This window comes from Ceratotherium simum, chromosome 37 (genome assembly GCF_057802395.1).
Source record: "Ceratotherium simum simum isolate JZ-2026a chromosome 37, ASM5780239v1, whole genome shotgun sequence".
NCBI lineage: Eukaryota > Metazoa > Chordata > Mammalia > Perissodactyla > Rhinocerotidae > Ceratotherium > Ceratotherium simum.
The window spans coordinates 8,923,550-8,948,798 of NC_141936.1; the positions used below are offsets into that span (position 1 = coordinate 8,923,550).

Genomic DNA, 25,249 nt, shown 5'->3' on the forward strand with positions numbered 1-25,249 from the left:
TCCGAATGTGGCTATTTCCTCTCCCCAGGAGCCCTGGCCAGGGCCGGGGCAGTGGGGTGGGGCATGCTGGCTGATAATGAGGAACTTGCAAATCTGGTGAGCACAGAAAGGGCCAGAAAAGGACACCAGGGCCTGGACGCCTCCCCGTTGAAAGCAGACTCTGGGCTTACTGTTTGGGACAGGGGGCAGCTGTTTCCTCCCTGAGGGGCAGCTCAGGAGCATGGTACCTGGGCCCCAAGCCAAGCGCATTGGCACAGACTGGGCATCCTCAGTGGCAAGGTGACGCATCAAGGGGAACTCGGGCTGCTCGTTGCCGGGCTGCAGCCTGTGTGCACTGGGAGCACACCCTGAAGCTCTGATCAGCTGGAGTAAGCAGGCCCTGGGCCCCCTTAGATCAGGGGGTGCAATTTATAACACTGGCCAGCTCCCCGCAGGCTTCTGGAGGTTCTGCCCACCGGGAGGCAGGGATTTGGGGACGCTTCATGGAAGGGGCAAAGGCCTGTCACGCAGAGGCTGACCAGGTGGGGACACCTGTTTCTGGAACCAGGGGGGCTGATGGCATCAAATGGTAACATCAGCCCCAAAGTCGGGACAAGGGCACGTGTGGCATCGCGTCGTCCCAGGGGGCTGCAAGGCAGCTGCCTGCTTTCACCCATCATGATGCTGCCTGTGTCAGCCACCTGAGCATGCTGGGCTTGGTGCAGGGACAGGGGCTCAAGGGGGCTCCATGAGCAGAGGGCTCCGGGTCTGGCTGGGACTGGACCTGTGGTGTCCTCCAGGCCCCTGTGTGAGCTCTGCTGGGAGTAACCCACGCAGGGTCACAGGCAGTTGTTATGGCTGAGAGTCTCGTCAGGGCCCAGGGACGCCTGGTCCCCATCTGGATCTCAGGGCGTTTGGTTCCAGGGACTTGGGCCTTCTGAGTGCTACTGTGTAGAGAGCTGGGCTCTCCTATGCTTTTTCTCCTTTGCAGCCTTGCTACGTTCCTAGGCAGGGGGCACCCTAAGGCAGCAATCAGCGCTGTTCATATTTAAAATGGAGCTCCATGCTGGTGCCTTCACCCTATCAGCCAGGCACCCACCCCACCTAGGGGAGGAGAATGTGGTGCCCCAGGCAAGAGGTTGGCACATCCTCCCTGCCCCCATTCTCTCCCTTTCCGTGGATTGTGATGTGTTAGAGTTTAGTGTGTCTGGCTAAGTGGATTTACGGGTTATATGATCTAGTTTTAAACAAAGTAATCCTCCAAAACGATTAATCAAGTGCTTATGAAAGATTCCTGTACAGAAACAGCAAATAATACCAATACTCCACACCCAGGTGAAGAACCACAGAGGTGGCAGCTCCAACACTAAGCCCCTTCTGATAATGCTCGTCGTCACCCACGGGACAGACCTGTCAGGATGTTAGCCCCAAATATAAAAAAATAGCCAAACTAAGTTGTGCGAAGTGCCGCCACCCTGTCAGTCGATAACAGCAGCAAATCCTCATGGGTAGCAAGGCATTTCAAAACTAAGCTTTCATTACAATGTTATAAACCAATGTTACTGCAATAAACAAAAAATTAAAAAAAAAAAAGAATAAAAAAAAAACAAAAAAAAAACACTAAGCTTTCAGAACATGAAGGCAAACTCCTGCAATTTTTTCCCAGCAATGGTTAAGTTATGTGCTGTTCAAGCCAGTACCTTTCGATATTTCCCTAAGCAACAATAAATATTTAGAAACCTCTTTTAAAGTATTTTTGCATGATTGCATAAGACAGAAAACACCTACCACAAGGCAAACACTTCTTTCTGCTGCAGTAAAAATGGCAGAAACAATGAACAGAATGATCTGTCGACACACCGAGAGGCATTTCTTTGTCAGCAAATACTGTTGGAAGATGTAGAGAAAACCCTGCCGTAGATTGGAAGGAAGTGTTCGAGCAAATTGCCCACTGTGGGAGGTTGGCTAGACAGTGGCTAAAAGTACAGATGTTCTAGCACATCTCAGCTTAAGGTATTTGCTGGATTCTCTTCCAATGATGGAACACACAAACCACTTTGTGTGTGTGTGTGTGAGAGAGAGAGAGAGAGGGAGAGAGAGGGAGAGAGAAAGAGAGAGAGAGCCTTTAAAGGAAAGATACAGCAGAGAAGATATATTCCCAACAGTAAATGCCTTGTTTCATAAAAACAATGTCATGTGGGGAAAACAGTGTCAGTGCACCCATTGATGGAACGACTACTCAGAAGGGATATTTTTTAAAGGATCCTGGATGAGGAAAAGGTGCAGAGATAGTAACAGCCGCAAAACTCACTCATTGGCCCATCCACAGTCAAACCATTGCAGGAAAGAACTAGAAGCCTCGAGGGCACACAAAATGCTATAGGAGCCATTGGTGGTGTTAACCCTATAAAACCAAGATCGCACTAGTAGAGTAGATGCTTTATGATGCTTGGTAATAAGATTGGGTGGGACCATGAAAACTCTCCAGACCACACAGAAGGAGTCGTCTTTATGGGAAGTATTTCAGGGCTGTCCTGAGTCCTCCTTCCCTCTCTTTCTTCCTAACTTCCCCTCCTTCTTAAATACCAAGGTGCTGACAGTTCTTAAGGTGACAAGAGCGGTCATTCATTGGCTCCCAATAAAAACCTTGGAAAAATAAATGCCTTTTCATGCATCAGCCCCTTCAAAGGAAAGATGTTAAAACAGATGTTTGAAAATGTTTCCATGAACACTGGATTTTGTAGCCAACAATGTGTTTGATAAAACCCCTCATACCTACACACTTTAGAAAAACTTGGGTGGCCGGCCCTGTGTCTTAGTGGTTAAGTGCGCGCACTCCGCTGCTGGCGGCCCGGGTTTGGATCCCGGGCGTGCACCGACGCACCGCTTCTCCGGCCATGCTGAGGCCGCGTCCCACATACAGCAACTAGAAGGATGTGCAGCTATGACATGCAACTATCTACTGGGGCTTTGGGGGGGAAAAAAGGAGGAGGATTGGCAATAGATGTTAGCTCAGAGCCAGTCTGCCTCAGCAAAAAGAGGAGGATTAGCATGGATGTTAGCTCAGGGCCAATCTTCCTCACAAAAAAAATAAAAATAAATAAATAAATAAATAAAATGCGAAGAAAAACTTGGGAGCAAAAACTGTGCTTTTTGAAATTTAGATATAATTTACATACCATAAAATTCACCCTTTTAGTGTGTACAATTATGCGATTTTTAGAATTTTCCAAGTTGTGCACCCATCACCACTAATTCCAGAATCATCTGTTTTTAAAACCTGTAGAGTTTAAAACGTAGCATTTCCTTGGGTTTTGAACCCATTTATGAAACGTAAACAAGTGGCACCTTCCCATTGGTTTGTAAGAGCAACTAACTGACAACAAGGAAGACAGAAGTGTAGCAGCTGGATTATACAAAAGCCTTTGCGTAATTGGTGGACGGAGTTAATAACGAGGATGATGGTTTATCCACCAGCTAATGATGCCCTTCTTCCATCAGCTCCCATAGTTTTGTGATGGCCACTAAAATCCAGAATTGAAATAAAATCCCTGAGAGCCAGGCCTTCAGATTGGTGTTAAGTCAATTTTTTGGGTTAAATCAAGATTTTAGTGATTAAGAAAGCAAACTCAATCATATTAATATTTCTAGTGAGAACAAGTACTTTTTTGCACCTTTGTAATTGTAGAAATAAATCGGTAACTTTGAAAAAATTTATTGAGAAATGTGGTTGATTTCACCCTCCTAGAGTTCTTTTAAATGTTCCCTTTGGGATGGGTGAGATCTTCAATGAGTGTAGCTATACTGGAGTGGGTGTTCCAGAATGTTTCCGGATGGAGGTCAGAAATGTGTGGTGTCTGCACCCGCCCCCTGGTTTCCCAGCTCCCACCTCTGCCCCCTCTGTCGATCAAATCACAACAGAATAGACTCTTCTCCACACAGTGGCCAGAGTGATATTTTCCAAGAGTCAGGTCATGTCAGGCCCCTGCTCAAAGCCTTCTCATCACATTCCACTCTGGAAAAGTCCAAGCTCTGTCCCCCGTCTGCTCCCACCCCTCCTTATCCCTCACGTTTGCCTCCTGTACCCTGTCCACCTCTGATCCAGCTACTGGCCTGAAACAGCAGGTGTTGATTGCTGCCTCAGGGCCCTTGCATGGCTGTTCCTTCTGCATTGTCTGCCCTCACTTCCTTCACTCTTTGCTCAACTGTCTGCTTCCCAGGCTGCCCCTCCCTGACCTCCTGATCTGAGTTATCTGCCCCATCCCCTCACTCACAGACACACACTCTGTACCCCCACAACTGAATGACTTTTCTTCTAGAACATATCACTGGCATTACAGTGTAGAATAGCTTATTTGATTATTGCTTGGTCCCTCTCAGAAGATCAGAGGCTCTGGGAGGGCAGGGAAGCTCCTGAGTTCACAGATCTGTGCCCAGCGCCCAGATGGCCGCAGAGAAGGTCAAGGGCTGCCTGCCTGTCCCCACTGCTTCTCCAGATGCTCCTTGGATCTCCAGTCTGGAATGGGCATGGGGGGGCAGTGACCATCGCAGCAGCTGAGTGACTGGGCACAAGTCTCCTCTCCTTTCTGAGTCGCTGTCTCCTCTCTGTTTAGTGGTACCGCTGGCCCCCTAGGAGGGGCAGCCCAGGGCTTGTGTCAACACACACACACACACACACACACACACACACACACACACACGGCATCCTGGCCAGAGCAGCCTCCTTGGCCAGCAAGGTGGTCCAGGCCAGATGCAGGGTGACAAGAAGCCACCCCTCTCCGAAGCTTCCAGGTGCCCGAGGTCTCAGATCCCAAAGAGCAACGGAAGCTTTTCCTGGCCGCCGAGGTTGGGGCCAGGGAGTGGAGGACAGCAGGGAGGCCCCCGGCCGACGCAAGAAAGCCGCCGCCTCAGCCTCCAGGGCTGCGCGGGTTGAGGCGGGTTTCTTGTCAGCAGGGTAAGGTCAGGCGGTGGGCTCCGGGGTGGAAGCTCTGGGCAGGTCCTGGGGCTGGAGGCTCGTGGGCGCGGGCTGGGGGATCAAGAGTCCCAGCGACAGTGTGAGTGGGGCGGTCAGTGGGTGGCGGACACCAGCAGCGGCAGCGCCGGCACCATGCCCGGCCTCGGTGGGCCCGCGATTCGCGCTCTGGGTGAGCCCGGATTCGCGCTTTCGGTGGGGGTGGCGGGGGGCGACAGGTCACAGGCCGTGTAGGGCTCCAGGCAGGCGGCGAAGGCCATGACGTGCGCCACGAAGGTCTGCTCCTGCACGCCGTGCACCAGGTGCGCCTGCGGGCCGCGCGCGAACACCGCCACGTCCTCGCCGCCGTGGGTCTCCGACGACAGGGGCACAGCTGCCTGCTGCCTGTACGTGGCGCTCACTGGACGGAGAGTGGGGCTTAGGGCGGGCGGGGCCGGCGCCTCCCCCTCCCGCGAGTTCCCCACAGTGGTCCACCCAGACCGCAGCCCCGCCGCACTCACTGCTCTCGCTCTCGTTGACATCCGGCCGGGAGCCCCCGCTGAGCGCGAAGCCTGGGCCATTGCCATAAAGGATGGAGGTGTAGGCCTTGCCGTCGGAGGCCTTGCTGGGGGCCAGCCCTGCGGGACAGGGGACCTGTGATGGCACTCACCACAGCTTATGCAGCGCCCCCTGTGTGCTAAGCCCGGTACTTCTTGCCTGTTCACTGGCTTAAGCCTCTCAAGAACCCTACAAGGTGGTTGCTGTGATTACCCCATTTGACAGATGAGGAAACTGAGGCTCAGAACCATTTCTGCCATATAATTTAGGAAACAGCAACTGTCACTCTCCCTGGACCCACCTAAAATGGGGCTCCCACGCAGGGTGTAGCCACCAAAGGAGAAGACGTGCGAGTGGTCAGCGGTGACAAGGGTCAGTGTGTCCGTCTCGCTCGTGAGCTGGCTGGCTTTCTCAATGGCGTCATCGAACATGACGGCCTCAGTCAGCGCCAGGTAAGCTCTGCCCTCATGGTGACCGTGGTCGATGCGGCCCCCTGCAGGAAGGCCACGTGGGAGGTGGGTGATGCCCCACCTGCCCTGACCCCCTCCTCCCTGCTCAGCGAGGGGCTGCCACTCACTCACCCTCCACGAAGAGGTAGAAGCCACTGGGGTTCCTGCTCAGCACGCTCAGGGCCGCCTCCGTCATCTCCGTCAGGGACGGGTCCAGGCCGAGGTCTCGTTGGGCCTCATATTTCATGTCTGCTGGCTCGAAGAGGCCTGTGGGAAAGGGGCTTCCGGTGACGGGTAGCTGGACAGTGGGGAGGCTCAGTGGCAGCCACGTCTCTGCACGTGCTGGGCCATCTGAGGCCCCGGGTGGCCAGGGCAGGGTGGTGGGGTGGGTGGGGTCGTTACCCATGAGGTGTGTTACAGAGGGGTCCTGGGACGCCTGAAGGAGCGCCGTGCGGTTCCACACGTACTGGGCACCCTGGGAGGGGCAGAAGCAGACCTCAGCCCATGGCCCTACGACCTGCAGCCCCTGCCCTTGTCCCCGCTGTACGCCCACACCCACGAGCCCCGTCACCTGGTGCTTGTCCAGCCACTCCTGCACCAGGTTCTTCTCGTCCACCCTGGTTCCGTTCTGGCTGCCATCATCCGGGTACTCAGGGTCTGGGGTCCCCTTGGGAAACATGTACATGCGGCCTCCACCCAGAATCACCTGGGGCCAGAGGATTAGGGCAGGTGGGCTAGGGGCCTGGCTGCCCCTTGGCCCCCTCCTCAGACAGCCCCCAGTGCCCCCACCAGGTCTGTGGGAATGGTCTGTCCTTGGCTATACCCTCTACACCCCCCACAAGTCCGTGGAGTCCCCGCCAGGCCCAGGGCTCAGGCTGTGGGTTGCCAGGGACTGTGTCCAGTGCGGGCCCACCCCCTCTGCCCAGCCCCTCCCCCTTGCCCTTCGTGTCGCACATCAATGTCCATGTTGGAGATGAGCTGCGTGGCGATGTCCTGGCAGCCCTCCTCCAGCGCCTCGGCAGGCATGTGGGCACCCCCATCCCTGAAGGAGCCCCTCGTGTCAGGCCTGATTTCCCAAGGCTGACCTGTGTCCACCGGCAGCATTGGTGGCAGTGTTCTGGGAGTTACGGAGGGTGGGACAGACCTTGCACACTCACAGTCTCCCAAGAAGATAATGAGGTTCTTGGCGGCCATTTGGATGGGCTGCACTTTCCTAGTGGTGTCCAGGGCCTGAGCTGCCTGGCGGTTCCAGAAGGCTGGGTCTTTCTCCTCAACTGGCCAAGGAGATAGTGGAGGCTGGGTCAGCCTTGGGGGAGCACCTGTGTTTACGGGGACGCTGACTGGTCCCTGATTACCTGGGATGACACCAAGGGAGAGCCGTAGCCTCAGGCCCAGCAGCAGCAACAGTACCCAGGGTCCCTGCATGCCTGTGGGATGGCAGGAAGATGGTGAGGCTGAGACTCCGGAGACCCTGGGACACCAGGATACCAGCTGCGCTACAAGCTGCCTGAGCTTAAATCAGGGGAGGACTTTGTTGCTGACTTTAAAAGGCTCCATGTCCCTCCCAGTGCCCCACACAGCACCCTGACCCCACCCCGCCTTGTGACTTGAAGCTGTGCTGGCAGAAGGGAAGTGGCAGGGTGTGGCTGAGCGAGCTTAGGGGCAGGGGTACTGAAAAAGTCAGGTCCATCCCTCACAGGATAGTCCCCAGCTTTCTCCTCAGGGGAAGGTGGGGATTAGGGGGCACATGCCCTTGGGTGAGGAGCGTTTGGAGTGTCCTGATGGAGGCCACTCCCAATCCTCTGCTCTTGCAGTTGTAGGAGACCCCTCATTCCTCGCCTGATTTGTTCAGTATTTCCTGAGAGCCAGTAGCGGCCAGGCTCGGTTCTGGAGGCTGAGGGAGGTGGGGTGCAAAGCACATGGCCTGGGCCGGGGCCTGGGTCTGGACTCTTGATGCAGCCCTGCCACCCACGTGACTTCTCACAAGGCTTGGCCTGGGCAGGTAGGTCGGGCGCTGGGCTGGAGTGGGTGCCCAGGAGCCTGGCCCAGGGTTCTTGTGCTGTGGAAATGGGTGGGGCTAGTGGTGACAACAGAGTGAGGACCTTGTCTGTGTCTCCAATTACAGAGGGCTGGGCTGGGCCAGCCTTGCGTGTGCATGTGTGTGTGTGTGTGTGTGTGCGTGTGTGTGTGTAGGGGGATATGCCCGCCTGCAGAGGCTGGTAGGGGTGGGGCCCCGTGCCTTGCACATGAGGTTGACCTCTGCTCCCTTGGACAGGCAGATGGAACCCAGGTGTGAGTCTGTTCTCTCCACAGGCCACATACACTTCCCGGGCATGGCTGAGAGGCTTCTGTAGCCCCAGGCTGGATTCAAAAGCATAAACTTTGTTTTTTTGTTTTTTTTTAATTGTATTTATTTATTTTTTTCCCTCCAAAGCCCCAGCGGATAGTTGTATGTCATAGCTGCACATCCTTCTAGTTGCTGTATGTGGGACGCGGCCTCAGCATGGCCGGAGAAGCGGTGCGTTGGTGCGCGCCCAGGATCTGAACCCGGGCCGCCAGCAGCGGAGCATGCACACTTAACCGCTAAGCCACGGGGCCGGCCCAGCATAAACTTTGTTTAGCCATTCCTCTGGATTCGTTGGGTTCAACAGACGAATGGATAAACAAAGTGAGATATATCTGTACAATGGAATATTATTCAGCCTTAAAAAGGAAGGAAATTGTGACACATGCCACAACATGGATGAGCCTTGAGGATGTGATGCTAAGTGAAATAAGCCAGTCCCCCAAACACAACACTGATTCTATTTATACGAGGTATCTAAAGTGGTGAAATGCATAGAAAATAGAAAGTAGAATGGTGGTTGCCGGTCCTGGGAGGAGGGCTATGGGGAGTTGTTCTTCTCAGGTGGGTATAGAGTTTCAGTTTTACCAGGTGAAAAAGCTTTGGAGATCTGTCGTACAATAAGGCGAATATGCTTAGCACTACTACAGTGAACTGTACACTTGAAAATTGTTAAGATGGTCAATTTTATCTTGCGCTTTTGACCACAATTTAAAATTTTTTTCAAAGAAAAGAATGCTTGCTCCCTGCTCTGTCCACCCCAGTGGACCATGGTAGCCCCTTCTGTGCTCAGGCCTCCTCACCACCTGAGCCAAGGGCTTGGTCTCCCAAACCAGGGCTACGGCAGTGGCCACCAGCATCTGCCTGCCCAGCCTCACCCCCCACCATGCCATCCCCTCAGGCGGAGCGTTCCCGGGTCCTCCTCCCTCTAACATATCCTCTCCAGGAATCCTTCCTGGCCTCTGTCAAATGCCCCCGTAGCCCCCTCTACCGGCTGCATTGTCTTGCTGTGCAAGGGAAATTCTTGGCTGAAGATCCGGGGAGACTAATTTCCTGGCAGTCCCTTAATTAACTAAGGAGCACGAAGACCCGCCGAGAAAGTGGGTTCCAGTGGGATCCTGGGGGGAGAGAAGCCTGGATGTAACTCCCCCTGACAGGGTTGCAGGATGAGTGCTGGGCTGTGCTTCAGGCGGCAGAGAGGGGCATGAAGCGGGGTGGGATTCTGGCTGTGGAGGTCAGCCTCCAAGATGCTGACGGAGCGAGTGCTGGGGGAGGAGGAGGGGGAGCTCACACAGGCAGATCGGGGAGTTGCTGGCAGAGCAAGGTGACGGCTGTGGAAGAGGGATTTGGGACACTATGTGGCACTTTCTGTGCTCTGGCCCTCAGGATCTGCCCCTTCCTTGGGCCCTGCCCTCCTTGCTGGCTCCCTCCCTACAGTGCCCCTCAAAACAGCGGCTCCCCCAAATCCTCTTCTGCAGCTGCTGTTTCTCTGCCAACCACTCTCCAGTCTGCCTCCACCTGAGCTCTCTTTCCTCCTCCTACTGGACAGCTTCTTCACATACGAGGATGTTGAAAAGGTGTTTGACTGAGGCAGAATAAACCACATGGTGGTGTCACAGACCTCCAGGATGGCCAAGACCAAAAAGCCCAACCGTGACGTGCACTGGAGAGGAAGTGGAGGAAGTGGAGCTGCACACACTGCAGACACGAGCATTCTCCAGTGACATTAAGATGTGCCTATCCGATGATGTAGCGATTCTACTCCTGGGTAAATATCCTGGAGAATCCATGGTCCCAGGACGCATGTGCCAACACATTTAAAGCAGCAGCATCTAAGTGGCAAAAAGTTAGAAACAGCCCAAATGTTCATTTGCAGGAAAAAGGAAAAACTGGTTGTTTTCATAAATGGGATACGACATAGCAATGAAAATGCTGAGACTATTTGTTAATGCATCAGATTAACTGAATCTCACAAGCAATGTTGACTGAAAGATGCTAATCACAAAACAACACATACAGCTGAGCACATCTTCCCTTTACATGAGGTTCAAAAACAGGCAACACTAGGGCTGGCCCCGCGGCTTAGTGGTTAAGTGCGCATTCTCCGCTGCTGGTGGCCCGGTTCGATCCCGGCGCGCACCGACGCACCGCTTCTCCGGCCATGCTGAGGCCGTGTCCCACATACAGCAACTAGGGGATGTGCAGCTATGACATACAACTATCTACTGGGGCTTTGGGAAAAAAATAAATAAATAAAATTATACAAAAAACAGGCAACACTAAACCATATTACAGATAAAACTAGGATTAGAAAATGATTTTCAAATAATTCAGTAGTTCCCTTTGGTGGGGAAGGAAGGGATGGGTTGTGAAGGGGAAGGGCATGGGGTAGGGTGGGGGGACCCTGGCCACATTCTATTTCTTGATTTGGGTGGTGGTGAATTCAGTGTTCAATTCTATAATTATTTCTTTAAACTATACCTTCAGCTCTTTTCCTCCCTGGCTGCCTGAGGATCAACCACCATCATGAATGACACAGTAACTATCCAGGCCAGGAATTTCATGACCAACTGATTACTTCATGGAAACAAATGGTCATTGACATTCTTCACCCTGGGAAGGCAACAGTACCTAAGACAGAAATTTGGGAAAAATGAGCCAAAATGTACAAGACCACACCAGATGCCATTTTGTATTTGGATGCAGAACCCATTTTGGTGGTGGGAAGACAAGTGGATTTGGCATGATTTATGATTCCTTGGATTATGCAAAGAAAAATGAACCCAAACATAGACTCGCAAGACATGGCCTGTATATGAAGGAAAACACCTCAAGAAAACAGCAAAAAGAATGCAAGAGCAGAATGAAGGAAGTCAGGGGACTGCAAAGGCCAATGTCGGTGCTGGCAAAGAGTAGGCTGGAGATGGGACAACAGAAGGAGTAAAGATTCTGCAGTGACTTTATCTGTGGTGATTGTGCAGATTTTTTTATGAGAGGATTAATAAACTAGGAACTTAAAAAAAACATACCTTCATGTTTTAGGCACTATTCTGAATGTCTGATATATTGAAGGAAGGAGGGAAGAATCTTGACATTGGATGAAGATTAGGTGCCCCTGTCGCTGCTGTTTCCCATTTTCGCTTCAACCAGCATTTTCTCAAATGTGGGATACACCTATTTCCAAAGTGTGGTCCTCCAGACTGTTTTAGGTGGAATGGGGGATGTTTGAGCTGATATCCAGACAAGACATTGACTAGCACTGAACTTCAAAATGAGAGTTATTACCTTTTCGATTCTCTTCCAACCTTTCTGATAATGTCAAGGAGAGACTCTGCATTGGTTCTGGAATGTCTTTAACAGGCCCCCAGTCTGTCGTCTCCCTTCTAACACAGATAGAGCATGCCTTAGACCTAGAGCCCTGGCAGGCACGGGATCCAAGGAGAATTTAACAACATTGCTTCTTTTGTTTGTTTGAAATACACAGATGCCTTCTATTTATGGCAAGTGACGGTGGTCTTCCATTTCCACTAGTTAGAAGCTTCCTTTTCTAATAAACTCAAGGAAAAACTGAGCTCCTTTAAAGAAAAATGTTAAGTAAATCAATTAAATAATAATAGCGCAGGCAGCTGTGGCTATGGCAAACCCTCGTCAGGGTGATGTGGGAATAGTTGTGAGAAACACTGATCTGAAAGCAAGAAACAGACTTGGACTTGGGCTCGGATTCAGTCTCCACCACTTGCTGGGTGTCCTTCGGTACTTCCCCTCTCCAAGCCTTAACTCCCTCGTCTGGGAAATGGGAAAATTAACAGTATCTGTGTCACAGGGCTGTTGTGGGGACTTAATTAGCACAGGGCCAGTGGCAGAGGCAGTTCTGGGGGGGGGGGCAGTGGGGGGAAGGAGAGGAGGCAAAACGCTAACTTTGAAAGAGCCAGGTCGGGAACAGTCTGAGTTCCTGTTCACAGGCTGAGTGTTTGAAAGCCAAACTGGCCAAATGCTAAATACAGTGGCTCATTCCCCGAAAACAAATATTAAAAATTCCTAATTGAGGTCTGTGTAGGCAGAGCCTCCCTCTGGCCCTTTCCACCCACCAGAGAGCAGCATACAGGCTCTGCCCTTCCACGGCGAACTAGGGATAGGTACCTGGGGTGGAGACAGGAAAGGGGACCTTCCCACCACCAAGGCAGGAGACACCCCCGGCCCCCCTTCCACAGAGTTCCTGGAGAGGACTCTCAATGGCAGTGGAGCCCCCTCTGCAGCACTGAGCCAGGGGGCTCAGCCTGCCCGAGGTGGGGGTGCAGGAGTGGAAGGGACGTCCAGCCCGGCAGGGCCTGAACCCTGGTGAGTTGACAGAGGCCAGGCCTCCCCTCTGCCTGGCAGTGGTAGCAGGGGCAGGGGCCGGGGCAGCTGGCGGGCAGCTTTCCAGCAAGCCACAGCTCCAAGTCCCCCTTCCGAGGGTGATGTATGAAGGACAACTCCACGGCTGAAAGGCGGTGTGGGCATCGATACACAACGTGTGGCAGTGGAAGCCGAGGAAAGTCGAGGGCCTCCTGTAACTGTACTCAGGAATTTAACTTTGATCTTGTATCATGAGAACCAGGAGGACAATTTTATTCCAATAGCACCTTCGTTAGTTTGAAAACCTATTACGGTGAAATATGCTCAGGAGAGTTTCTGTTTCACGTTCTGTGTTGCACTTGAGTTTCTGCTGCTTTGTCAGTATTTGGCAACTGCTTTCCAGAACTGAGCAGCGTACAATTTATAAACATGAAAGAACACAACACAGTTCATGAACCTGCTTGAGTAAAACTACTTTAAGTAAAATAAATTACTTAAATAAATTTCCCCCCTAAAACGGCTTTCTGTATAGTCATGCACCGAATAACGACGTTTCTGTCAACGATGGACTGCATATACGAAGGTGGTCCCATCAGATTAGTACCATGTAGCGTACCTGTGTAATAGGCGATGCCATCCAGGTTTGTGTAAGTATGCTCTGTGATGTTCACACAACGACGAAATCGCCTAACGATGCATTTCTCAGAACATGTCCCCGTCATTAAGCGATGCATGACTATATTAAAAACACAATCGCCCCCAAATCATAACCACCTATATAAAGATAGAGAAGGCTCATCCCCTTTGCAACAACGTGGATGCACCTGGAGGGTATTATGTTACACGAAATAAACCAGAAAGAGAAAGACAAACACTGCATGATCTCACTCATATGTGGAAGATAAACAAACACATGGACAGATAGAACTGTTTAGTGGTTACCAAGAGCAAGGGGGGTGGGGGGTGGGCACAAGGGGTGGAGGGATGCGTTTATATGGTGACTGACAAACAATAATGTACAACAAAAATTTCACAATAAAAAAACAAAAGAGAAGGTTTAGAGCGAACATCTTACCATAAGGTTTTAAATTCATAACCTAACTCAGTTACATGCAAATTCAAACTCATCATTCGCCAGGGCTCAAATCTTTGATCTACTTCAACACCACTCCCAACTCCAATTACCCTGATCTGTGATTCCAACCCATGAATGCCTCTGTGCTCCGGGCCCAGCAAGGGCCTGAGGCACAGCCCTTCTGCAGAACAGCCACAGCTGGGCCAGCAGCCTTATCTGCAGTCCGGCCTTCCCCCAGGTCAGGGGGCTGCTTCCCAGCTGGCCAGCTGCCCAGGGGCAAACCCCTCACCCTGGACTCCCTGGCCGTGGCTCAGACACAGAAGAAACGGCCCCAGGAGCTCCACTGAGACACCAGGAGTTGTCCCCTCAAGACTGCTACCTGAGTCTGTAAGGAGAAGCCCTTAGGCAGCGTTTTAACTGAGGGCGAGGATCCTGTGTCAGCAGGAATTTTATCTTCATTTCTGGAATAGTGGCCTCTTTAATACACCCGTTGCTGAACGTACAAGAAGCCTTTTAAGCCAATTGTAGATCCATTCCTCCTAAGGGAAAGATTTGTTTTGGTTTTAATTTTGGGTTTATTTTTTATCCAACTTATACATGAAAGTAGTTTAAAGTATCAAATAGATCCATAAGGTTTGTTACAACAAAACAAAACAGCAATTTCCTGTCTCCCTCCCTGCATTTTCCCATCTCAGAGGCAATCACTTTCCCCTCTCTTGGCTTTTTATTTTGATATATACCAGTTCCTAAATTACATATTTCTTCATTTGGCAACTGTAAGCTCTATCTATTGATATGTTCTATTGATAGCCTGTTCTTGGCATCTATGGTTGTGTAACGAACCATCCCCAAACAACCTTAAACAACCACAATCGTTTCTTTGATCCCAAATCTGCACTTTGGGCAGGGCTTGAGGGAGAGCTTGTGTCTGCTCTGTGATGTCTCAGCGGGGGTGGCTGGATAGGAGCTAAGGTCCCCACTTCCAGGATGGCTCAGTCACATGGCTGACAAGCTGGCTCCTCCCCGCGGGGGCTTCTCCACAGAGTCCCTGAGCTTCCTCACAACATGGCAGCTGGACTCCAAGAGACAGGAAGTAGCTGCCGATTTCCTAAGGCCTGGGCCTGGACACTGGCACTGTGTCACTTCTGCCACATTCCTGCCTATTAGGAGCCACGGAGCCTTGTCCAAATTCAAGGGGAGGGGCATAGACTCCATTTCTGTTAATTTAGCAGCTTCATTGATGTATAAGAGACAAATAGGAATTGTTGGTATTTAAGGTGTGCAACTGGCTGTTTTGAGATTCATATACATTGTGAAATCATCACCACAATCAAGTTAATGAACACATCCATCACCTCTCAGTTACCATTTTCTTTTTGTGGTAAGAACACTTAAGACCTACCCTCTTAGCAACCTTAAAGTATCCAACACAGTAGTAACTACAGTCACCATGCTTATAACTGAAAACTTTGTACCCTTGATCATCTCCCCATTCTTTTTCCCCTGCTCAACTCCTGGAAACCACCATTCTCCTCTCTGCTTTTATTTGAGATTCCACATAGAAGTGAGAACGTGCAGCGTTTGTCTTTCTGTGCCTGGCTTATTTCACCGACCATAATGTCGGCCAGAGACCTGCCTCCCTTCTGGGTGCAGTTTCCAGTCCTGTCAAGTGGGATGGGGTTGGCTGGGGCTGCTGTGGCCCCCATGCTCTAGGGGCATCAGGGGGAGGCCAGCCTCTGCCTCCGCAGCAAGGCCAGGCAGCAAAGATCTTCCTTGCTGACCAAGCTGGCTGTGCTTCACCACCGGGGTCGTGTGGATGCTGGGGCAGTAAGGAGGGGCTCCGGCCTGGGTCCATGCTGCCCCAGAGGGAGCCCCCACTCTGACCCACCGCCCTGCTAAAGGCACCACTCCATGGGGTGGTCTGCTCTGCCCTCAGCTCCCAGGCGCTGGTGGAGGCCCTTGGGGACAGTGCCCGAGGAGAAAGGGACTGCTCCTCCTCTGAGGGTGGGGCAGTTGAGAGCATGGGAACAAGGTTGAGATGTCTCGCCCTTGTGCTCCCACTGTCAGGCTGCCCAGGCCAGGGAAGTACCCAGAAACCTCCTCATCCAAACACCAAACCACCAGACCCTCACCTGTCTCCCCTTCCAGATATGTGGTTCAGGAGAAGGCTGTGGGGACAGAAGCAGAGAGGGGACGGTGGTCTCTGGGACATCTTGTGGGTGGCAGGATAGACAGACTGAAGGAGAGAAAGGAACCCCGTGCAGGTACAATGACGTGTCCTTTGTTCCCCTCTGGCCCCCAGCCCAGTGCTGAGCAGACGATGCACCACGGCCAGCCGGGGGCAGACAAAAGCAGCCCGGCCCTGTCGCTGCTCCAGGGACTGTGCCGCCCTCCCAGGAGGTACTGTGTTGAATTGTTCTTTGAAGAAAATTCTCTGTGATCAGATCAAACGAGCTTGTGAATACCAACAGCCCAGGAAATGGCTGGTGGGACCTAGGTCACTGTGGTTTTCACCCAAGTTTCTGGCAGCCATGGGGAAGCCAACTGTGCTTCCCCAGTTTGGTGGAAAAACTCGGAGCACAGGCTGAGATCAGGCCATGGGGAGCAAGCAGGGCTCGGTGGCTTGCCATGTCTGTCCCCGGGTCCCCAAGGATGGTGGGATCAGTGGGTGCTCAGGATGAAACCAGGCCAGGCCGGGGCCACCAAGAGCCCATTGTCCCATCCCTAGTCAGGAAGGGCCGTCTGAGGGCCCTCCTCCCCTCCGTCAGACCCAGGCCTCACCCTGTCCCCAGGCTCCCTCAGTGCTGCCAGGGCGCAGAATTGGGACTGCAGGTGCTGAGGCACCGGCTCCCAACAAGGGGTGTGGACAGGGCCACTCAGCTCTGGCCTAGGAACCGGGGGGTTGGGGGGGGGAGATGTCACAGGTCCCACACTTCCCCTCCAGAGGCCACGTGGGGCTGGTGGGCAGAGAGGAAGTGGTGGGGGCGGGGACAGACACAGCCACATATGGCAGGGTGAAGGGTGAGTTTGCCGTCTTGCATACTAATCACGTCTCTAATCAGCCAGAATGAGGCGCTGGCATCAATCTGCCAAGCGGCCAGCTCTGTGAATCTTCCTGGAACTGACAGGAAGGTTCTGGAGAGTAGTGAGCCCAGCTCACCTGTGAGGGGTGAAGCCTGAGTCAGGTCCCTTGTCCTGGGTTCAAGGGGCACCCTGCCACCCCCGCCTCCCAGCGGTGCTCCACACACCAGGCAGCGCTTCACACTCGATTTTATTCCGTGACACTGATTTGCTGAAAACCCTCGGTTTCCTGGGCAGGGGAAGGCAGTGGTGGCCTGGCAGCAGTGGGCCGGGCCTCCCAGGAGCACTGGCCAGGCCTCGGCCTTCCGTCCAGCCCCACCCTCTCCCCTCCAGTTTGTTAAAAACTGAGCAGCCAAAATAAAATAAAAGGAAAAAAATGAAAACAAAACCCTGAGTTGTTAAAAACCAAATTAAAAATCCCCTTTGGTGTCAAAAGGTCTTATTCCTAAAAGCCAGTGGGTGGGGCTGGTGGGTAGGTGGGTGGGGTGCGGCTGCGCTGGCGGTCTCAGTCCTCCTGTGGGTCGTGGTCACCCTCCTCCTTGTCCTGCAGGCCCAGGAGGCCCTCGGTGCCCGGCCGCTTCAGGATGGCGCTGTACTTGAGGGCCGTGTCCTCCGCCCGCAGCACCACCTCCACCAGGCTGAAGATGGTGACGACCTGGGGCAGAGCAGAGCCGGGCACAGTGACATGGGCACGTCCTGAGGGGTTGGCCCAGGGGGATGGGGCAGGGGCCTGCGGGCAAAGCCCAGCCCTGCCACTGTCCATCCAGCTGGGCTGCCGGGACCACTGGCTCTGCCTCTCTCAGCCTCCGTCTGTAAGCTGAGCCCGCTCACGTCCTGAGGACATGGAGCAGGACCCACTGAGGCAGGTCAGATCCCGGGAGTGGGGCAGCTTTTCCAGAACACCCCTATGTCCCCATCCTCCCCCAGCTCTTGGTGCGCGCTCCTCCTGCCTCCTGGGGCGCACTCCACTGGTCTCCCCACATGTCCCTCCTGGGCTCCCCCAGCGCTCAGGCTCCCCTCCCTGCCTTGGCTCACCTCTGACTGGCCTCGAGGCAGCCCCCTGTCCTCCCACCCGGCAGCCGCTAGACCTTTCCCTGGGGACCACCCCACCCTCGCCTCTGGCCAGCTTCAGGGAGGCCCTGCCAGGCCATCCTGGGCTGAGGCAGCACCTGAGGGTGACAAGTGCCGAGGGGCGGGGCTGGGCGGGGCCAGTGGCTCTGTGTGTTATTTGGGGGAGGGCGTGGGTCTGTCCTGGCTCATCAGGGACTGCCCACGCGGGGCCCAGGTGGACCTGGCACCTGAGGCTGGACGGCTGCCGCCCCCTGCTGGCGCTGGGTCTGTTAGCACAGACTGAGGGCTGGGTTGTCCACAGAGATGACCTAGACCTGAACTTCCGTCCTGCTCAAGGAACTTCAGGACAACAGCCCTGATGATTCCAGCCGGACTCCACTCTGTCTCCCCTGCTTTCCTCCATCTCATTAATACCATGTTATTCCACACTCTGAGCTGGACTCGGCACTCCCCAGTGTTTTGGATGTTAGGAAATTCTAGCCAGTTGGTGATCTGCTAATCACAGGGTCAGCTGAAACAGGTCCCTCAGGTGGTGTTAGGTCAGGTGTTGGAAAGACCCTGGAATAAACAGCCACCGGGGGCAGAACCCAAGACAAGCTCTGGTCTCCTTCTCTTCAGGGGACAGCCTCTAGGTGGCCACAGACCATTCTCCCTGGTCTTTCCTTCCCTCATGTTCCTATAAAACAATCTCCCAAAGCCTGCACACCCTGCCATCCTGTACTGGTTATGGAAGGACCTGGTCTACGGTTGCCTGGGTCCCTGGGAAGAGGCCCATGCCTGACGCTTGGCCTGGATTCCCATCCCAGAGATGTGCAGTGGGATGTGTTGGGAATATCCCCTGTCTTCCCTTCCTGTTTTCTTATGGCTGGACTAATAATAAAATTGACACAAGACCAGATTAGCAGGGGAAAAACCCAGTTTAATACGTATGTATCAGAGACCATAAAGAAATGATGGTCGCGTGCCGACCCGGTGGCGTAGTGGTTAAGTTTGCACACTCTGCTTTGGTGGCCCAGGCTTCACGGGTTCAGATCCCAGGTGTGGACCTACACACCACTCATCAAGCCATGCTGTGGTGGCACCCTACATACAAAATAGAGGAATATTGGCACAGATGTTAGCCCAGGGACAATCTTCCTCACCAAAAAAAAAAAAAAGAAATGATGCTCTGAGAGTGAACAAAGCAGGCAGTATATATATCTTTTACACAAAGAAACATAAATTTGTGAGGAGCGACAGGACAAAGAAACTTAGGTTTGAGGTACATAGTTAGGGATGAATTTAAGCAGAGTTTAGCCTGGAGGTAGTTAATTAGCAAGGTTTGTTTATGCAGGTTTCTTGGCCCCGAATTCCCCAGCTCTGGTGATAAGGATGCAGCGAGCACCTCTCACAGGGGAGATTTATTTCCTGCTTTCAGGGGGAGCAGAGAAAGGAGGGTCAGAATGCCCTTTTTGCTTCTCAAGTAACTTTAATTCAAGATCGTCAATATGCTATTGGGGGATATTTTGGGGTGGCCTGCTCTGGGCCCCAACAGTTTCTTCCTCTAAAACTTCTTTGCAAGTTTCATGTATTAAAAGTTGAGCTGGTTGAATGTTCCATTATTTCACTGAATTAATCTTTTAGTCTTCAAAATAGGTCAGTTCAATTAAATAGTTGTGTCTCAATGCAGGAGGCGGTGATGCAAGTGGGCTCCTAAAGTTAGGTCTACGGAGTAAACAATCAGGTATTTCATAAGAGGCATTTCTATGGAAACAAAGAAAAACAATGGTTAATGGCGGGAGCAAATTATAAACCAGTTCCTGAGCTTCGGGGGCAGCCAGTCAAGATTTCTAGATGTCAGGGTCGAAGCATCTTTTGCAGGCTGAAATGTCTCTGATGATGTCATCGGGTGCTCAGGTAAACTTTCTGAGTCGCTTACACAGCAGCAGGCACAAAGGTTGTTTAAACAACGGCTGTTGTGGCGACCTCTCTTAAGTGTATATCAAGTTGTTCAGCTTTAGTTTACAGGACTTCAGGGAAAAAGGGCAGCTTTAGTTCTTAATGATTCCAACTCAAAAGTGGGAGAAAAATTGGAAATGTTAGTTTGGAGAGTTGTAGCCAAATATCTGAGGAAATTAGAAGAATTTAGGATCCAGTCTAGTTTTTAGGTAAATAACAAAACTTTAAGAAATATTAATAGCACTAGAATCTAATAGTCACAAGTGTGTATTATAGTTTTTATTGAAACATAATTTTCCTCTCTAAAATCACCCTTATTTTATCAAAGATAGTCAATTAAGACTAATTTGTTTGCAAAATAAATCTAGTTTCAATAAAATTGGCTTATTTACATACATACAGCAAGAATAGCGATTGATCATATAAGCTCTTTTAAATTTGCTTTGCTGGAACTTTTTATAAAGAATCTCCAGATTGAACTTTTAATAGCCCCTTGAGGCTAAGAATTAGCCAAGCCAAATATTTTGCCTGCAATACTTAAAGATTTGGTGAATTCCTCTCTTTTTGAGACTCCCAACATATCTTGACGTTCTTGCACCTGCCAGAGAGTGACCTTTACTCATCTGGTTAGGCTGTAAGGAACCCTATAAGTAAGGTACCAGGCTGTTTCTCCAAGGGGCTTTGGCTTCGTAGAGTCGACCTTAATTCCTTAGAGTTGTTTAGTCATCTCTGAGTTTATGTATGTCTCTCTCTCTCTTTTTTTTTTTTTTTTTGTGAGGAAGATCAGCCCTGAGCTAACATCCATGCTAATCCTCCTCTTTTTGCTGAGGGAGACCGGCTCTGAGCTAACACCTATTGCCAATCCTCCTCCTTTTTTTTTTTTTCCCCAAAGCCCCAGTAGATAGTTGTATGTCACAGTTGCACATCCTTCTAGTTGCTGTATGTGGGATGCGGCCTCAGCATGGCTGGAGAAGCAGTGCGTTGGTGTGCGCCTGGGGTTCCGAACCTAAGCCACAGAGCCGGCCAATGTATGTCTCTCTCAAACATGACATTCCAGTCAAAACCTTGGCAATATAATCAATGTTTCCAACTGTGTCTTGTTACAAGGGAGAACAGACTCTTATTGAACTTATGCAAATAAATATATAGTCATCAAAACAAGAATACTCACAGTGCTGACTGAGGTGGAAGAGGCAGAAATTCCTTTTTGGAGAGGAAAAAGCCACATCCTACCTGCAACACTTCACAGCCAGCAAGGAGCAATCTTAAGATATGAAGGAGCAGGGGATCTGAGTGGGAGAGCTTTGCCACAATAAGCAGCTTTTGGACTCAGCAGAACCGAGATGAGCATCATAATATCTGGCTTTGTTGGCTATTAACAACAAGGGGGAATACCCCTCAGAAAAGCTATCAAATATAAGGGAAAGAAAAAGCCTGCTCTTAAAGGGCCCATGCACAAATTCACCCCTTTAGAAAGCAACCTAAAATCACCAGAAAGAAAGGTGCACAGTCCTTTGGTAAAAAGATCCTCACTTGATAGACTCTGGGTGCACCTTGGTGAGAGATGAGACCTCCTCAGACTGGGACCACCTCCCCAGGGACTGAGACATTGGCGGCAGCCACTATTTTGACCTAGTACAGGCTGGCAGATGCCATTGGAGTTCTTCCCCTGGCCTGTTAGCACAGGGGTCTGCCCCACCCACTAGAGCACCAATTTAATCTAGCTCAGCCAGGGCAGGCAGCCCATCCCAGGGACTGGCCTCACCCAACAGCAAGCCCTCAGGCAACTGGTGGGCCTGCATAGGTGGGGCGTGGGGGACCTCTGCAGCAGGGCAAGTGGGTCCACTTCAGTGGGTCAGGGCATGCTCATGGGGCAGAACTGTGTTGACGGGGTGTGTGGGCCTGCAGGTGGTGGGGCTTATCAGCTGCAGCAGACTTGGGCTTCTCAAACAGCGACATAGGGGATTGGCCCCACCTTCCAATGCCTGAAACAATTGTGTGTGGCACACCCAGGGCCAGCCCCACCCAACCGCACTACTGAGAGAGCTGACAACAGCCTTGCAGGCCAGAGACCCACAGCAATTGTAAGCCCCTGAGCCTAGCAACCAGCCATGCTGGGGGCCTACTCACTTAACAGAAAAACTGCAACAGGAATGTGCTATTAGACCTTGCAGTGCTTGGCTCCCCACACCTGATAAAGTGACTGAAGGAACCAGAGCAGCCACGTGCAGCTGAGCATTACAACCAGCTGGCCAGGGTGACAGCCTCACCTCCCTGTGTGCCTACAGCAAGAGCAACCCTGCCACAACAGAAAGACGCATGTAGCCCACACAGGGGGAACTCCTGGAACATTTGCAGCTGGTGACAAGAGGGAAGCACGCTGCTGCGCCTCATAAGGCATCTCTTACATAAAGCCACCTCTCCAAGATCAGGAGATGTAGCTGATCTACCTACCACATAGATATATACACAGAGAAAGAGGCAAAATGAGGAGGCAAAGGAATACATTCCAAATAAGGGAAGAAGACAAATCCTCAGAGAAAGAACTAAATGAAACAGAGATAAACAATCTACCTGATAAAGAGTACAGACTAATAGTCATATGGTTGCTCACTGATCTTGGGAGAAGAATGGATGAACTCAGTGAGAACTTCAACAAAGAATTGGAAAATATAAAAAAGAACCAATCAGAAATGAAAAATACAATAATGGAAGTGAAAAATTCACTAGAGAGAATCGATAGCAGAGTAGAGGATACAGAAGAACAGATCAGCAAGCTGGATGAAAGACTAGAGGAAAACACCCAAGCAGAACAGATAAAAGAAAGAAGAATTAAAAAGAGTGAGGACAGTTTAAGGGATCTCTGGGACAACATCAAGCACACTAACATCTGTATTATAGGTGTCCCAGAAGGAGAAGAGAGAGACACAGGGGCAGAGAATCTATTCAAAGAAATAATAGCTGAAAAGTTTCCTAACCTAAGGAATGAAACAGACATCGAGGTACAGGAAGCACAGAGAGCACCAAACAAGATGAACCCAAAGAGGCCCACACCAAGACATATTTTAATTAAAATATCAAGAATTAAAGACAAAGAGAGAATCCTAAAAGCTGCAAGAGAAAGGCAAGAATTTAAATACAAAGGAAACCCTATAAGGCTATCAGGTGACTTCTTGGCAGAAACCTTACAGGCTAGAAGGGAATGCATGATATATTCAAAGTGCTGAAAGGAAAAAACCTAAAGCCAAAAATACTCTACCCAGCAAGGTTATCATTCAGAATGGAAGGAGAGATAAAGAGTTTTCCAGATGAGCAAAAACTAAAGGAGTTTATCACCAATAAACCAGCCTTACAAGAAATGCTAAAGAAAAAAAAAGAGGGAAAGAGAGGAAGACTGACAACAGATGTTAGCTCAGGGCAAATCTTTCCCAGAAAAAAAAAAATCATTCCTTTAAAAAAATAAAAAGAAATGCTAAAAGGACTTATTTAATTGGAAAAGATCACAAATAGGAATAAGAAAATTACAAAAAACAATAATAACAACAACAATAAAATCACTGGTAAAGGCAAATATACAGTAAAGGTAGCAGATCAACCACCTATGAATCTAATATGAAGGTCAAAAGCCAAAAGTACTAAAATGGTCTATTTCCACGATAAGAGTGTAAACAGATACACACGCACAAAAAAGAGGTTAAATATGATATTAAAAACATAAAATGTGGGAGGAGAGGAGTAAAAGAGTAGAGCTTTTAGCAAGAAGTCAAACTTAAGAGATCATCAAATTAATATAGATTGCTATATATGTAAGTTATTATACATAAACCTCATGGTAGTTGCAAACCACAAACCTATCATAAATACACAAAAAATTAAGAGAAAGGAACCCAAACATAATATTAAAGAAAGCCATCAAACTACAAGGGAAGAGAGCAAGAGAAGAAGAAAGGAACAGAGAAGAACTACTAAAACACACAGAAAAGAAGTAACAAAATGGCAATAAGTACTAACTTATCAATAGCTATTTTAAATGTCAATGGACTAAAAGCTCCAATCAAAAGACGTAGAGTGGCTGATTGGATAAAAAAATCAAAACTCATATATATGCTGCATACGAGAGACGCACTTCAGACCTAAAGACACTCACAAACTGAAAGTGAAGGATGGAGAAAGATACTCCATGCAAATGGCAATGACAAGAAAGCTGGGGTAGCAATACTTGGACAAAATAGACTTTAAAACAAAAACAGTAACAAGAGACGAAGAAGGGCACTACATAATGATAAAGGGAACAATCCAACAAGAGGATATAACACTTGTAAATATCTATGCACCCAACATAGGAGCAACTAAATATATAAAGCAATTATTAACAGACATAAAAGGAGAAACAGCAACACAATAATAGTAGAGGAATTTAACACTCCACTTACACCAATGGATAGATCATCCAAACAGAAGTTCAATAAGGAAACATTGGCCTTAAATGACATGTTAGACCAGACGGACTCAGTAGATATGTAAAGAACATTCCATCCAAAAACTGCAGGATACACATTCTTTTCAAATGCACACAGAACATTCTCCCAGATAGATCACATATTAGGCCACAAAACAAGTCTCAACAAATTTGAGAAGACTGAAATAATACCAAACATCTTTTCTGACCACAATGGTATGAAACTTGAAATCAACTACAGGAAGAAAATCAGAAAACCCACAAATATGTGGAGATTAAACAGAATGCTATTGAACAATGATTAGGTCAACAAAGAAACCAAAGGAAAATTAAAAAAAGACTTGGAGACAAATGAAAATGAAAATACAACATGCCAAAATTTATGGGATACAGCAAAAGTGGTTCTAAGAGGGAAGTTTATAGCAATACAGGCCTACCTCAACAAACAAGAAAAACTTCGAAGAATCTAACAGTGCATCTAAAGGAACTAGAAAAAGAAGAAAAACAAAGCCAAAAATCAGTACAAGGAAGGAAATAATAAAAATCAGAGCAGAAATAATGAAATAGAGACTAAAAAAACAATAGAAAAACTTGATGAAACTAAGAGCTGGTCCTTTGAAAAGATAAATAAAATTGACGAATCTTTAGCTAGACTCACCAAGAAAAAAAGAGTGAAGGCTCAAATAAATAAAATCAGAAATGAAAAAGGAGAAATTACAACAAACACATCAGAAATACAAAAAAGAGAATATTACGAAAAGATATACACCAACAAATTGGATAATCTAGAAGAAACGGATAAATTATTAGAATCACACAACCTCCAAAACCAAATCAAGAAGAAATAGAGAATTTGAATAGACCAATGACCAGTAAGGAGATCGAAACAATAATCAAAAACCTCCCAAAAGGGCTGGCCCCGTGGCTTAGCGGTTAAGTGCGCGCGCTCCGATGCTGGTGGCCCGGGTTCGGATCCCGGGCGCGCACCGAGGCACCACTTCTCCGTCCA

General features: G+C 50.0%; 1 protein-coding gene and 1 pseudogene across 1 annotated transcript; one reads left to right on the forward strand and one right to left on the reverse strand.

Moving 5' to 3' along the window:
• Positions 1 to 5,046: 5,046 nt before the first annotated feature.
• LOC101404356 (intestinal-type alkaline phosphatase-like) lies at positions 5,047 to 7,362 on the reverse strand. Its single transcript, XM_087424507.1, has 9 exons — positions 7,293 to 7,362; positions 7,095 to 7,211; positions 6,892 to 7,022; positions 6,509 to 6,643; positions 6,340 to 6,412; positions 6,070 to 6,204; positions 5,790 to 5,981; positions 5,452 to 5,568; positions 5,047 to 5,351 (listed from the first exon to the last, which is right to left on the reverse strand). The coding sequence occupies exons 1-9, from the start codon at positions 7,360 to 7,362 to the stop codon at positions 5,047 to 5,049; spliced, it is 1,275 nt and encodes a 424-aa protein (XP_087280633.1).
• Positions 7,363 to 10,771: 3,409 nt separating this feature from the next.
• On the forward strand, positions 10,772 to 12,144 carry LOC147912295 (small ribosomal subunit protein eS24 pseudogene; annotated as a pseudogene).
• Positions 12,145 to 25,249: the final 13,105 nt, after the last annotated feature.